Here is a 13,185-nt window from a genome sequence, read left to right as displayed (position 1 = left end):
GTACGTATCGCCGTTTTCCTCGATGTGCCGCAGCCCTCGTTCCGTTGAAGTCATCGCGGCCGTTACCGTACCCGTCATCGCCGCTGGTGCCGTTGAGGAGGAGGCAGTCGTATAGCCTCAGCCCGCTCATGCCGTTCAGCGATCTCGTGATGTGACGGATCCCGCCGCGTTGATCTTGACCGCCGTGACTCTTCGAGGTTGAGTGAGCCCTTGGGGCGGCCCTTAGCCCTGATAACTTGTGGCTCGTATGGTGCCCGAGTAGGGCTTGTGCCCTGAGCGCTTGGATCGATCGGAATATACCAAAATGGGTCGAAGTCGTCGAGTGTAAGGGAGGTATTGGTGTTGATAGACTCGAAGATTCGATGGCAGCACGGTAGCCCTCGACTAGTAGCCCAATTACAAGGACATTGACCTGGCGGCGGTTTGGCCCGTTGACTTCGGGGTCTAGAGGATCTTGCGATGCTCATCTATTAGTAGCTTTAACGCATATGACGATACTCGCTCGCGGATCGGCATATACGGCGCCTGTAGGAGAACGTTGATATCTTGTGGAGGTTTCGATTCTCTATCGCTGTGATCTGAGCAGCCTGATGGCCCCAGAAGCGTTCGAATCGTTGGAAAACGGTCGTCAAATCGCCCGTACAGGACCAAAGGAACTTCTTCATATGAGAGTGAAGTCCCTCGACGATCGAGGTCGTTGTACGCCCGAAGTGGCGATATTGATTAACGAAACAAGATACAAACTTCTCCTTCCAAGGCGTTAGCCACGTATTGCAACAGTATTGTATAGCTGCAAGCGGGTGGCGGCCTGGTGTCTCAAATTGGCGTAAACGTTCGTTGAAGCTATTCACATCTTGTGACTTGACGATCTCGTTCCACTCTTGTAGAAACGCTTGGAATGCCGGGGCCCGTACGACTCGATTGCCGATTTTTGATGCCTTAGGAAAAATTGCTTGCATTTCGCAACGACATTCTGGTTAATATGCCACGTGCAGAGAAGGTTAGTACTGTTTTGAAGCTCGCGAAAGCTATCTAACGCCTTAAGCAACGCAGTATCTCGGTCCGTGACAGTGACCCTTGAAATGGGATCGACTCCTTCTCGCAAAGGACTAGCAGCAACGAGATAGCCCAATAGTAATGGGACTCGGTCTCGCCGTTCAAGAAGATAGAGGCAATAGAGAACGTTTTGTTATCTCGAGTGGCCGCGCAGATATTCAATAACGGCATATTGAATCGGTTCGTCTTGTAGGTACAGTCGAGGACGAGGACATCGTGATGCTGACGCCATCGATGGAAGGTAGCACGAGGCGCGAGAAATAGCCCAGTTAGCCGGCCCTGGGGATCACGACTATCTCGATGAAAGAAGTCGGACTTATCTAGCCGGTCGTAGAGAAACTGAAGAGGCGTACGGCCAGCTAGTTCTTCCTGACGGTGCCTAGCCAAGGCGTTACTCACGTCTTGAGCCGTGATACCGGCTAAACGAGGATCGTCGTGAACCAGGTCACGAAGCTCGCCAGCAATATCGGTCGGCCGGGTATTGTTATTAAACTTCCGGATAATGTCGTCGCGATACTTCTGGATAACAAGCGCCCGGTACTTCGGAAAGACCATCGGGTCATCAACAAGGCGATGATTGTGAACATCGTGAAGATAAGAGATAGTCCAGTAACCGCGTTTTTCCTTCAACGAGAGGCGAAATTCACAGTCTGTTTTCTGGGTTGCTGTATTGAGGCGACGACGAGAGATATGAGCAGCTTTATCCTTCCGATTTTCGTAGGGGCCGGCCTTGATACAACGAACAAGTGCAGACTTGCGTTGGCCAGCGTTATCCCGCTTCGATGTTCGAATGTGTAGGGCGTAGCCTCAGCCTCAACAACGGTATCGGCGGCTTCCATCGCGGCCTGGAAGGTCGGGAATAGTGTCTTCGTAAGCGACTCCATGATTCGGGCTCGTAAGGGCAGAAACGCGGTGCGAATAGCTTCAGTTTTGATGGTATTGCTGATAGTTACGGTTACAGGATGTTGTTACGCAAGCATCACGAACTGGCCAGCTGGCCGGCCGGGAATGGGCGCACCAAAATTAGCGGCATCGGCACTGCGCCTGACCCAGCCACAGTTGATCCACTTTTTGGTGTACAGTTAATAAAAGGAGGTGTATAGATAATTGGGCCCTACATTGGTCGGGGAATGATTCGCCGAAATGTTATTCCGCAGCGTCCCGCTTTTTGTTATGTGCTCTTCTTCACACGTCATCACGCACGTGAACCAAACCATCTACCCCACTTGGGGTCATGGAGCAGGAATTTGTTCGCGGCCCGAGGTAATCATGTGGTCTTCCACTTGCTGTTTGATGCTGTGCTCTTCGAAAATATTAAACCGTCGTGCCCCCTAGATAACGCACAGCACACCTACTTTCAGGAGCGAACGTGAAACAACGATACTTAGGTTCTTGCGCGGCCCCTAAGGTTGCTTGTGTTCGAAGCATGCCGTCAGGAGTTATGCACCACATCGATGTCAAGAGGCCATGTTCAGACAATGCGCTCATCCAAAAATGCAAAGACGACGTATGGGAATCTCTAACCTTTTCTTCCACATATCCTCCAAGCTGATCAGGTAGCAGATGGGAAAGGACTGCTCAGTTATCACGTGGGAACCCCGCGCAGACCTTTACCTGTCAGCCCTGGATGACAAGTTGTTGGCGATAGTTGTCGACTTGGATCAGTCTACCCCAGGAAGCGTGCGTGTTTACAATGGGAAAGAATTTGTTGGAATGGTTGGAAATACTGATGACTTGACAATTATTCCATGGACAAATGGATGGCGCTATGTCTGTTTTAGGACACAACGTATTGGCGAGGTGAGGTAGTCGAGCAAAATACATTACATTATCTGTTTCCCCTTCATCAATAACTCGAAGACTACCGTGTCACTACAATCAAATGTAATGAAGGCGGGTAACCCATAAATGTTTGGTATCGTGAGCTTCCCTCTTGGGTGTTGTTCATCGAGAAGAGCGCGAATGATATCCAAGCGCTTCAACGCGTAGACAGATCCTCCCATGGGCGCTAGATACCCATCAGCACGGTTTCAGGGACGGGGCAGTGGTAGTGACACACCATCTGCATGAAGAGCTTCCGTCCCGACAAGCTCTTCGCCGTCCGTGATCTCGTCGTCTTGGCGTGATGCTTCGTTCGTTGTTCCAGTCAATAAAGGGATGCCGCCAACGTGATAACTTGAGCCTGCTGTCTGCTGATTGCGCTGATCGTCGACGGAGCCGCATCGACGTTTCGCCGAGGCTAGCTCAATGACTTCTGCACTGGAACCCGTACCACGTTTGCGATATGTTGCCGATATCTGATAATGACAACAACCCAGAACAGTGGCACACAAGCCAAATGCTCTGCCAGCAAGCCTTCAACCATCTGATCACAGGGGAAGACGTGTATAGCATGTTGCACTGTTACACTGGCACATCAATATCTACAAGCCTCATCAACCTTTCTTTTGCAAGGCTTATTCACCATTCCCTCAGCCGAGGCATATTCGGCCGTATACTCAGCCAAGACTCATTTTGTCTTCCAGTCAATGTGAGGGAACGATCATGTGACTTTCATACTTTATGAAATGTCTCACTTTGATTCATGTAAATAGCGAAAGTCAGAGTCTTCCTTAGGAACCTCCTTCTCTCTTCGTAGACAATCACTTTACCCAAGTCGCACCCGACCTTGTTCGTGCACTTGTACCGTCACATATTGTCTACCAACTACCCCTCCTCAATAGATCACCGTCCGCGACGTGACTATTGATTTCGATAGTTCTAAACCGCACTTGTCGCTTTCAAACCTCACCAAAACACCCTGCAACCAAATTCTCACCTAAACCACCACACCGTCAACAACCCAATGGCTACCGCTGCCCCACACCCGTCGATCGAGTGCCCCCTGCCCCTCCTCAACGCCAGCAATACCAATGAAACGTTCCGAAATGCCTTTGTTGCTAACCCAGCCGGTCTCATGAAAGAAGTCTTCCTCGTATGCAATGCCGCATACAGTATGCAAGCGGTAATCGATTCACTACGTGCCTCGACCACGACGACAATAAGGGACATGGAGGACCTCCAAACCCGCCTAGAAAACACGCTCATTTCTAAAAGTGATGGAGACGCAACGATCGCCCGTCTTATGGCAGAAAATGAAGCATACCTAAAGATCATTCAGTCAAAGGAGCTTCACACCGCACACCAGAACACCCTGATCCTGAGGCCTTCACCGGAGAGGACCCCACGCTTCTGCCGAATTTCCTCCAGCACCTCGAGTTGAAGCTCGAAATGAATAAAGATTGGTGGAACTCGGAACCTCAACGTATGGGATATGTCGTCTCATGCCTTAAAGGCAAAGCACATGACCAAGTCCGCTACAACATTAAAGATGGGGTGGTTCTCTTCGACGATGTCAATGCCATAAAAGCACCCTTCAGTCAGCCTTCGGGGATATTGACGCTAAAGCTACCGCCCAACTCAAAATCTTTGACATGAAACAAGGCCATAGATCCTTACGACATTCCTCCCGAATGGTATGCCGTCGCCAAGCTCACCGAGTGGGATAGTGGGGCGCTCATTGCTCACCTCCGACGTGCCCTCCACGACAACGTTATCTGGAGACTTTCTCTCACTAAGGGCAAAGATACACCTACCGAACTTAGTCAATTTATGGACCTTGTCCGTATCTGCGATAACGAATGCCGTCAAGTCAATGCCAATTACTTCAAGAAAAACACCGACAACTCAGCAAGTCACAAAGCAACCTTACAACCTCCACCACGCCACAATCGACGACCTCTAACGGCGGGGATTCAATGGATTTGAGCGTCATCACCTGGGGCCAAAGATGTCGCCTCTGGTCGTAGACCCCAAACGGAAGCAGAGAGCGGCACGCAGAGCCTATTGCACAACGCATGGACTCTGCCATTGGTGCAGCTCGGGCAAACATCGTTCCCTCAATTGCGACACCGCACCATGGAGGACGGAAAAAGTGTAGTCTCCGACGGAAGTCGCCGCAGGAGACGCAAGAAAAAGGGCGATCTACTGCTCTCTTCTCTGGACACCAACCAAGCTCATTTGCTACTGCCTTGTAACCTAATCGAAGACAATTCCCTCCGATTAAAACCGAAGCAATGCTTGACTCAGGTGCCACCGGAAGGGGTTTATAGACGAATCCTTCGCGCACACCAACAAACTCACGCTTTATGAATTACGAAACCGTCGCCGGCTGAACGTAGTCGATGGAAGACCCTCCTCGGCTGGCGACATCACTCATGTGGTGAAGCTCAACATGGACATCAAGGGACACAAGGAGAAGATGCTTTTACGTAACGAAGCTTGGGAAGTATAATGTCATACTTGGAAAACCCTGGCTAACAGATCACAACCCAATCGTCAATTGGAGCACGAATGTGGTCACTTTCAACTCTGATCACTGCCGCAAATACTGCATGGAGAAAGGACAATACCAACTGCCTGTTTCTGGAGCTCCCTCTTTGTCAAGTTCTGCAACCACGACTATACTGCCACGCCCATCAATCCCCCGAAGAGTCGGCGCAGCCGCATTCCACATGCTGACCAAAAACCGCGACGTCGACGTATTCTCATTATCACTGTATGAGATCGACAAAGGCTGGCTGAACTTGGGGTCATCACAGAAGCCTCCACCTTCGTAGAACCTAAAACACGCCGACGGGTCCGATTCGACTCTGCACTCACAGACATGGACAAGATGAACCGAGAGCTCCAGCTACAGGACGGAATCACCTCCCTTAACCCCAAGGACCAACAAACACAGGAACTCCGAGCTTCCCGGAAAATAGCAGCCGATATGTACCTTTCAGGGGCATCACTCGAAGACATTCACAAAGCCCTCGAACCCAAGACTTTGATCGATCCTGCAACAAAAGTACCACAACACTACCATGAATTCTTGAAGGCATTCGACCAATCAGAGGCGGATAAACTCCCCCCACACCGAGACTGCGACCACGAAATTGAACTTCAACCTGGAACGACTCCACCACATGGACCTCTGTACGGGATGTCCCAAGACGAACTTCTCGTCCTCCGGAAATTCCTTCAGGAAAACCTTGACAAGGGTTTTATACGCGCTAGCACCTCACCGGCGGCCTCGCCGGTGTTATTTGCAAAGAAGCCAGGAGGGGCCTTCGTTTTTGCGTGGACTACCGAGCTCTTAACGCGATAACCATCAAGAACCGCTACCCGCTACCGTTAATCCAGGAGACACTTTCTCAGCTAAGCCAAGCCAAGTATTTCACCAAACTCGATGTCGTCGCAGCGTTCAATCGAATACGCATCAAGGAGGGTCAGGAGTGGATGACGGCGTTCAACACAAGATATGGTCTCTTCGAGAGCATGGTGATGCCTTTGGACTATCAAACGCCCCAGCTACCTTTCAAGCTCGAATCAACGAAGTCTTACGCCCATTCCTTGATAGATATTGCACAGCCTACATCGACGACATTCTCATCTACTCAGACGACCTCGCCACCCACAGACTCCACGTCAAATCAGTACTTCAAGCACTTGAAGCCGCAGGCCTACAACTTGACGTCAAGAAATGCGAATTTGAGACTACTGAAGTTAAATATCTGGGCATGATCATCTCAACCACTGGAGTACGGATGGACCCAGAGAAAGTCGACTGTCTCATCAACTGGGAGGCCCCTATCAACGTCAAAGATGTTCAAGCCTTCTTAGGATTCTCGAATTTCTACAGACGGTTCATCAAGGGATTTTCACGCATCGTACGACCACTTGTTGCCCTGACACGGAAACTAGTCAAATGGAACTGGACTTCATCGTGCCAAGAAGCATTCGATATGCTCAAAAATAGCTTCACTTCAGCGCCAATCCTCAGACACTTCGACCCCGCAAGAGAAGTGTTTGTCGAATGCGACGCATCCGATTTTGTCTCTTCGGGCATCCTCTCCCAGGAAGATGATCAAAGTGCTACACCCAGTGGCTTTCATGTCCAAGAAGTACGACCCCGCTGAGTGCAATTACGAGATCTATGACAAAGAACTTTTGGCTATTGTACGCTGCTTCGAATGCTGGAGACCCGAACTCCAAGGCACGCACCACCAGATTACAGTCATCACTGACCATGCCAACCTTCGATATTTCATGACAACCAAGCAACTTTCAAGACGACAAGTCAGGTGGAGCGAATTCCTATCACAGTTCCAATTCGCTATCAAGTCAGTGCCTGGGAAAGAGAACGGAAAACCTGACTCACTCACACGAAGATCACAAGACTTGCCGAAAGATGAAAATGACGACCGCATCCAGTACCAACAACAGTCGCTGCTTAAGCCTTGCAACGTAGACTCCTCCGTACAAGAACAACTAAAGCTTGACCCCGAGCTCTCAGAACTCTTTGCCAATCTCTCCTGGGAACAAGAAATTGCACTATGTCCCGCCATTCTTGACGAAATTCAGCCAGAACCAATCAACCACAGAATCACAAGACTTCTAGACAAGGGCTATGAGGAGGACGAATGGTGGATGAAAATCAGGGACGAGATGCTCAAACCCCATGGCACTCCTCACTCGAAGGAAGTTTCTCTATCGGAATGCATGATAAACGAAGGCCGATTATATTTCCGAGAGAGGCTATACGTACCCGCAGGCGAACTACGGACCCTTCTCACTCAACTCGCCCACGACAGCGTCGAATCAGGCCACCCGGAAAAACAAGCTATACGAACTCATTTCACGCTCTTATTGGTGGCCAAGGCTTAGCGCCGATACGAAACAATTCACACGCAATTGCCACGGATGCCTGAGGAACAAGACCTCCCGGTTACGGTACCAGGGGACGTTGAAACCGCTCCCAGTTCCCTTGCAAAGATGGAGGGACTTGTCCGTTGACTTCATTGGCCCAATTCAGCGCACAGCTCGTGGATTCAACGCAATCATGGTGGTAGTCGATAGGCTGTCAAAGGACAGACATTTCACGCCTTGCAAGACCGACATGAAAGCACATGACTTGGCAACGCTCTTCGTACGAGATGTCTGGAAACTCCATGGACTACCGGATTCAATCGTATCTGATAGAGGACCACTGTTTGTCTCGAATTCTGGAAAGCGGTTTGCCACCGCCTACAGATCAATATCAGCCTCTCCACAGCATATCACCCCGAAACTGACGGCCAGACGGAAAACGCTAACTCATTTCTCGAACAATACCTTCGCCAGTATGTTAGCTTTGCTCAGGACGACTGGGACGAGTGGCTCCCATTGGCCGAATTCGCAGCCCGTAACGTTGTTAGCGATTCAACGGGAATGTCTCCATTTTTTGCGAACACAGGCTACCACCCCCGAATGAGCTTTGGTCCCCCTCGCGCAATACCACTCGCGGCATCCAAAGACCTGGCAGAACGCTGCAACGAGGGAACGAATTTGTCGCCAAGATGCAAGAAATCACTGATCTACTTCGGACAAACCTGCTCTCAGCTCAAGCCTCACAAGAACAGTTCGCCAACGCAAATAGATCACCGGCGCCAGCGTATCGAGTTGGAGACATGGTGCTACTTAGCACACGCAACATCGATTCGACCAGACCCATCCCCAAACTAGATCATAAGTTCATTGGCCCTTTTCGAATCGAGCGCGTGCTCAACCTCACTCCTACCAACTGAAGTTGCCACATGAATTAGACTCAATTCACAATTCATTCCACGCCAACCTCCTACGACCGTCACCAAACGACCCGCTCCCGGCCAATACAACACACCGCCCCACCAATAACGCTAGATGCAAAGGGAGAAACTCTGGGCGATTGAAGCAATACTGGACTCGAAACGCACAAAACAGAAAGGCTTCCAGTACCATATACTATGGAGAGGCTTCGACCTTGAGCAGGCAACATGGGAACCACTACAGAACGTCGTCAACGCTCACATCGCCATCAGAGACTTCGAAGCACAGCAAAAACAAACCCAGACCCACGAAACAAGTGCAAAATGCTCGCCTACAGGCTCAGCAAGACGTGGAAGAATCAGAAGCGATGGAGTAAGGGAGGCCCATGTGTGAGGAACGATCATGTGACTTTCATACTTTATGAAATGTCTCACTTTGATTCATGTAAATAGCGAAAGTCAGAGTCTTCCTTAGGAACCTCCTTCTCTCTTCGTAGACAATCACTTTACCCAAGTCGCACCCGACCTTGTTCGTGCACTTGTACCGTCACAGTCAACCTAGGCTAATGCAGGCAATTAACCTTCCTTTTGCCTACGCTTTTCACAGCCACAACCCAACAGCTGGGTTATTCATTCACTTCCACTGTTCTTCTAGCTATATAAGATCATTTACACTCCCTCTCTAGATAGAAGAATCAAGAGCTTTATTCCACTCAAGATTAATGCTTGCTGCCCATCTCGTACTGCAATAGACGATAGTCAAACAGAACGACAGATAGCTCCTGCGATGACAGTCCCAGCTATAAAGTCTACAAATGGATTACGTCAACTCGTTACGGCCACGAACGAGGGCAACACCCATCGCTCTGAGAGTGCGCAGGCAACAAGAAAGCGATCAATGCTCCAGCCCTTCGATCTAACGGTGAACTTTTATTGTGCGTCCTTTAGAATCATCGATAATACAGGATTGCCTGTAAAGAAGTATCACATAGGATATCCTAGTCTTGTACGGAAGGTTACACACTGTTTCTTTTCCGAACCAGCCAAGCAATTCCCGTCACATTCCGACATGATTCAACAGATTATTCGCAGAGCCATTAACGACGAGACTTTAATCGATCGCGACTGGAAGCTCCTATCAGCTTGCTTAGCAAACAATCCAGGCTCGATCTCGTATTATCCATCACAAGCATACGAGACGACATCCCTGCTTGACCTTTTCGCTCGGTTTCCCCAAACAAGGCGATTGCATCACCTTTAAGTACTCTTTAATCTTTTGTTCTCTTACGAGAGCGACAACAACCCAGACGACCTCTTCGAACCCGCACATATTCTTAGCGCCAAGAACGAACCTTTAGTTAAAAGAGAGTGCGTCTTCGAAGAAACGCAAGCAACTCCTAAGACTAAACCGACGCCGAAGAATACAAGCAAGAAGTTTAAGGTAGAGGCTATCAAGGAGGAGGCCGAGAATAAATCTACGATACAAGTAGCATCTGAGGCGGATTTTGACTTTTCACAGGACTTTAAGTCAGATTTAGGGAGCCCAGGTCAGGTCTTAGAGGATATCAAGGAAGGCGAGACTCAAGAAGATGGTATCTCTAACGCGGACGGGACTATAGGGAGCAAATGGTTACACGTCGTCAAGCTCATGTAAAATCGCAATCTTAACCGTTCACTTGCTTTTTTCTTTAATTACCATCGTCACTCCTAAAACTCAACTGTTCAAGATCGTCTAGGCTAATATTAGACTGTGATAAGACTTGTTGTAGTCGGTCCCGACCATTTTCTGGGCGACTAAGTAACGTGACTTCCGGTTGCTTCTGATCAGTAATATACTGATGCAGATGTGTCGGAGCGAGTTGTACTCGTCAAGCCATGGATATTCCGGGTTCGGAGGACTTGAAGATATAGTTCCAATGCTTAATTGAACCAAATAATCGCATATCTCTTTAGTTTTAAGCGGTAGGTAGTCGTCTAGGTTCGTGGTATCCTCATCGAAAAGCTCGGTGCATATGCGAAGCCGATCCGGTGGTATCTCCTCGGCATAATTCTGTTCACCAGCAGAATCAAGCTGATGATATAAGACCGTAGGTTGCCCGCTTCGAACGTGTGGACGATTTGGCTGATGTCGAATAGTATGACTGTTCCACATATGAACGAATTGGACTAGCTCTTGACGGATAGTATCCATATAGATATAGAGAATTGCCACTCGATCCGCCCTTGAGCTACTGTCAAATAAGCCATGTTCGGTGAGCCATTGAAAGTATTGCTAATGGAGAGTTAGTATAACTAGGGTAGATGATGGATAAAATTATACTTACTCGCCAGAACCCAGCACGATTACTGCCTAACCGATGCCACCAGCTCTCAATCCGGGTGTTATGAATGCTTCGGCCAAAGTACCAGCAGTCTCCAAATGCAATTGGGACGAGATCAGAGCCCTGTTCCTTCGTTCGCATGCCGGATAGGTAATAATGTATCCCGCATAAGAGGGATGTCTCATTGCCATGGTCCGATCGCAAGATACGAGGCATAGCGTGCCGCTGGTTTAGTACGTGGAGGTACTGTTTTGCAACGTTCCAGCTCGTACTGGACGAAAACCCACAGTAAAAGGGCCCAATTATCTATACACCTCCTTTTATTACACACACTCCCTTGTATTCTTACTTTCTTGGCACCATCTGTTAAGGACTTCGCTGTACACAACACACATCCGCTAACAAGGGCGTTTAACACCACGCTCAGCGCAAGCTGAGGGCGGCGATGGCACCCAACCCCGCGGACCAGGCGCGACTGCCGCCCCAGGAACAAGAGCCGATGACTCCACGAACGCCCCAGGAGCTAGAAGCGCTCCTCCGGCAGGCCCCACGCGCGGGTCTTGCCGAATTACTGTTGCCACGACGCGCACAGCAACCCGACGACTCTCCATTCGGCTCCACGAACAGCGACAATGCCCACACCGACACCGACCAGCTAGACGCTGTAATGGGAGACGCAGCAGACGAAACCGAGACCGACGAGCCGGACGACCTGCCCGAGGCTCAAGGCCCAGCAGTAACGGTTGCCCACGCGGCAGAGAGACTTATCGCCAACCAGATGGAAGCACAACAGGCAAAGCTGGCCGTCTTCCGCGCATTCTGCACCGCCTTCGACAAGACGGCTGCCCAGTTCAACTCGGGCCACGCGCTCAGCTTCGCGAAGGAATTCTCGCGCGGCTTCATTAGCTACTGGGACGACGCGCTCAACGGCGCGCCCACACGCGCCGGTCAGAATGTCAACAGCCGCCACGGCAGAGACGGGACCGCACCGACCTACGCCGCTATGGCCCAGAAGGGGATGGCACAGACAAGGGCCCCCCTGCCGGCACGCCTCGGCCCGAAGCCCTGGAAGGCGCCTCCGGTCCAGCCGCCTAAAGATGACCTGCGTGTCTTCGTGCGGCTCGACGACAAGTCCCCAGCATGGGGCTATCAGGGGCATGCCATCAGAGCTCACGTAGCTAAGACTCTCAACCTAGGGACAGAACGCATGCCACAGATCGCCCGGGTTAAGACTGGATGGGCTATACGGGCCTCAGACCGGGAGGCGAGGGACCTGCTTGTGGAACGGCAGGACGACTGGGCGGCCCGCCTCGGGGCCGTGGCGGTTGAAGGCTTCAGAAGTGGCACACGTACGCTGTGGCGGACTGCCCCAGGCAGCTCACGGATATCTGGGGGGCCGCCGTGGACTATGACCAAGCTATCAAAGAAGAGATCAAGCTCCAGACAGGTGCCGAACCAATTGATGTGCACATTGCTAAGAGATACTCCGAAAGCTCCGACCAGCCCACTGTGACAATGATTGTGTCCTTTCAGGCGGCGATACAGAGGAGATGGCGGCTCTTCGGCACCAGCCGACTAGCCCGACTGATCGCCAAGACCGCCCGGCCCGCGCAGTGCGACACCTGTTGGGATTATCACCCGCTACGCCTGCGACCGAAAACAAGCCTGCCGACGATGCGGCGGGAAAGACCATCGCGATAACGACTGCAAGCAGCCGGAGAGGTGCGCGAACTGTTCCGGACCCTTCCCGGCGGACCATAAGGAGTGCCCTGCCAGACCCAGGCGCTCTCACGGCCAACTCGTGCGGCTCTCCAAGATCGAGAAGTACGCCGTAAGGAAGATCGGCTCTCAGCTATACCGGCAAGCCAATATGGAGCTCGAACGGGCCACGGCGACCGCCTCCCCCCAACCCTCCCAAGGACCGACCCCGTCGCCCTGCATGAGAGCTGCCGAGGCCCGCCTAGGCAAGCAACAGGACCAGCAGCAGCAACAGCAGCAGCAACAGCAGCAGCAATGTCGACCCCAGCGGCTGCCCCCCACTAGCGCGCAGGCGCCAGACTCCACAACGCTCCCTCCACCACAGGAAGACAGATCCGAGTCTCCTATGAAGAGGCGCCGACGAAACGTATCCCTGGACCCCTATGAACAATAGGCCCCTA

The 13,185-nt window shown here is 51.1% G+C and overlaps 2 protein-coding genes across 2 annotated transcripts; both read left to right on the top strand.

Moving 5' to 3' along the window:
- Positions 1 to 7,002: 7,002 nt before the first annotated feature.
- On the top strand, positions 7,003 to 8,705 carry HRG_11320 (uncharacterized protein; the record flags this gene model as incomplete). Its single annotated transcript, XM_044869790.1, has 7 exons — positions 7,003 to 7,098; positions 7,150 to 7,262; positions 7,311 to 7,477; positions 7,541 to 7,800; positions 8,173 to 8,323; positions 8,375 to 8,479; positions 8,521 to 8,705. 7 exons carry the CDS (start codon positions 7,003 to 7,005, stop codon positions 8,703 to 8,705), a joined length of 1,077 nt encoding a protein of 358 aa, XP_044715052.1.
- Positions 8,706 to 11,471: 2,766 nt separating this feature from the next.
- On the top strand, positions 11,472 to 13,178 carry HRG_11319 (Ribonuclease H-like protein; the record flags this gene model as incomplete). The annotated part of the gene is made up of 3 exons (XM_044869789.1): positions 11,472 to 12,375; positions 12,456 to 12,650; positions 12,715 to 13,178. The coding sequence occupies 3 exons, from the start codon at positions 11,472 to 11,474 to the stop codon at positions 13,176 to 13,178; spliced, it is 1,563 nt and encodes a 520-aa protein (XP_044715051.1).
- Between the last annotated feature and the right edge of the window lie 7 nt (positions 13,179 to 13,185).

Source organism: Hirsutella rhossiliensis (assembly GCF_020360975.1).
Source record: "Hirsutella rhossiliensis strain HR02 chromosome Unknown scaffold00020, whole genome shotgun sequence".
NCBI classification, from domain to species: Eukaryota; Fungi; Ascomycota; class Sordariomycetes; order Hypocreales; family Ophiocordycipitaceae; genus Hirsutella; species Hirsutella rhossiliensis.
The sequence above is the reverse complement of the archived record's forward strand: the minus strand, read 5'-3'. Positions and strand labels throughout refer to the sequence as shown.